The following is a 2,030-nucleotide window of genomic DNA, read 5'->3' on the forward strand; positions in this document are numbered from 1 at the left end:
ATTATCATATCCATCATCACCACCCATATTGATCTCAATCACCACCGGATGTATTTGTAAACGGGGACTCGAGTTAAGGATCTCAGCCACAGGTAGAGCATTAGGATTAATGTCAATCTCATGTACAGTCAATCGCCTATCAACGAATGCTCTCGGAACCACTATACACAGATCTTGAACTTCATGTTCTTCACTTAATGGAGTGAATTCTTCAGCTGGCTCCATATCAGCTAACTTAGCAAACAACTGAATTGGATCAGTTTGGTGACTCTGATCTAGGCAAAAAAAGAGTGACCATTGTCTTCACGTCTTCATTGTCTACAAGTTCCATCTCAGTGAATTTGATGGGATTTGTCGAAACTGGAAATTTGTAGAATAGTTTCAAGTGATACATTTATATTAAATTTCATTGCTATTTGTTGGTGACATTTAAATATACATCCAGCTATTGTTGTCAAAAGTACTCCATCGAAATAAACTAATGCGAAAAATTGATTATCCATCTTCACTAAATCTGAAAAAAATAAATTAAATTTCTAAATATGCAATTTCAAAAAAAATATATTGTCACAAAAAAAATAAAATTAATAAATACTAACCTTACGAATTCTTTTCTTTTTCTCTTCTTCTACATAACTTTTTTCCCTATTTTCTTCTTATATTCTAAACCGTTCAAAAAAAACTAGTTAAATAAGAATTGGTGTCGCCTATAACAAACCCTCCACAGGGTGCCACCTATGACAAAGCCTCCGTTGGTGCCGCCTGTCAGGAAGCCGTCACCTAGGTGTCGCCTATCAGACACCCTTCACCCATTGGTACCTGTATTTTAACCTGTTTTACCCTCCAGCCTTAAAAAAATGATTGGCTGTGGAAATCAAGGGGGGTGCTGTCTCTCCACCACCTTCATCATACCATTTTCGTAAATAATGGTGGTGGGATACCATTTTGGTTTTTTTTAAATTTTGTATTATAGAAGTAAAAAAGCATTGGGAATCCCTTTCTTTTATACGGGAAACTGAATTTATATACTTATTTGCAAGGTAAAATAAAATTTAGTAATAAGTATTTTATTTTAATTAGATAGGATAAATTATAAATTTAAAGCTTAAAAACATTCATTTTAGTTCAATGATTGAGAATATTTCAATTCGCATGTTTGTCATTGACAATGAAAATCCAAAAATTACTTGTTAAGAAAATATCAAAAATAAAAAAATATAAACTTTAAAAAAATTGAGTAAAAAAAATCCAAACTCAGAAAATCTAAAGATAAAAACAAAATTAGAATCAAAAACCATAAAAACCCCAAAATCACTCTTTAAGTGAACCCACTCAATGTCCACCTATTATATATAGCCACCCTATGGGTTGCCATACTGCGCACCATTTGCATAGTTGATATTAAATCAAATAGCAATATACAAGTATTAAAATGGAGTCCAACCGGAAGCACCGAGGGTTCATCAAGTCAAAGCTGACGCCGTTCTACAGAGCCGCCAAACCAGCTTTATCGGCGATACCGTACACCACTAAGGTAAAACCAAACCAGGCTTCTTCTACGACAGCTTCGCTCAGCTTCCACGACTACAAAATTTCGCAACCGAAGCAGGTTTCGTTTTTCGTACCAGCAGCTGATAAGAAGCGAGAAAATTTAAGCCAAATCGACACCTTCTTCGGATTTGCTGGTGATGAAGCTGTTGATATCAAAGCTTCAACTTACATCTCTTCGGTTCAAGAACGTTTCAAGCTTGAAAGAAACTCTGAACAAGTTATGCTCCAAGAAACTCACTAGACAAAACTGGATAAAACGTTGTTGATGAAGCTCTTACTTAGTTTTTGTGCTGAATTAACTTCCAGTACTAGCAATAAAAACTCCTTGGCCTTTTGCTGGATCCTCCATGATTTTCATTTCGTGTATATAAAGAACCGGGAGGTGTTTTACCGATATTGTAATTGTAATTTTTTTATGCAGAATTAAGCCTATATAGAATTGTTTTATCTATGTGCATGTAGGCCAAGCCAGGAGACAT

General features: G+C 34.9%; 1 protein-coding gene across 1 annotated transcript; it reads left to right on the forward strand.

Moving 5' to 3' along the window:
- Positions 1–1,432: 1,432 nt before the first annotated feature.
- LOC107893002 (uncharacterized) lies at positions 1,433–1,792 on the forward strand. The gene has a single exon (XM_016817999.2). The coding sequence runs from the start codon at positions 1,433–1,435 to the stop codon at positions 1,790–1,792; it is 360 nt and encodes a 119-aa protein (XP_016673488.1).
- Positions 1,793–2,030: the final 238 nt, after the last annotated feature.

Source organism: Gossypium hirsutum, chromosome D09 (genome assembly GCF_007990345.1).
Source record: "Gossypium hirsutum isolate 1008001.06 chromosome D09, Gossypium_hirsutum_v2.1, whole genome shotgun sequence".
NCBI classification, from domain to species: Eukaryota; Viridiplantae; Streptophyta; class Magnoliopsida; order Malvales; family Malvaceae; genus Gossypium; species Gossypium hirsutum.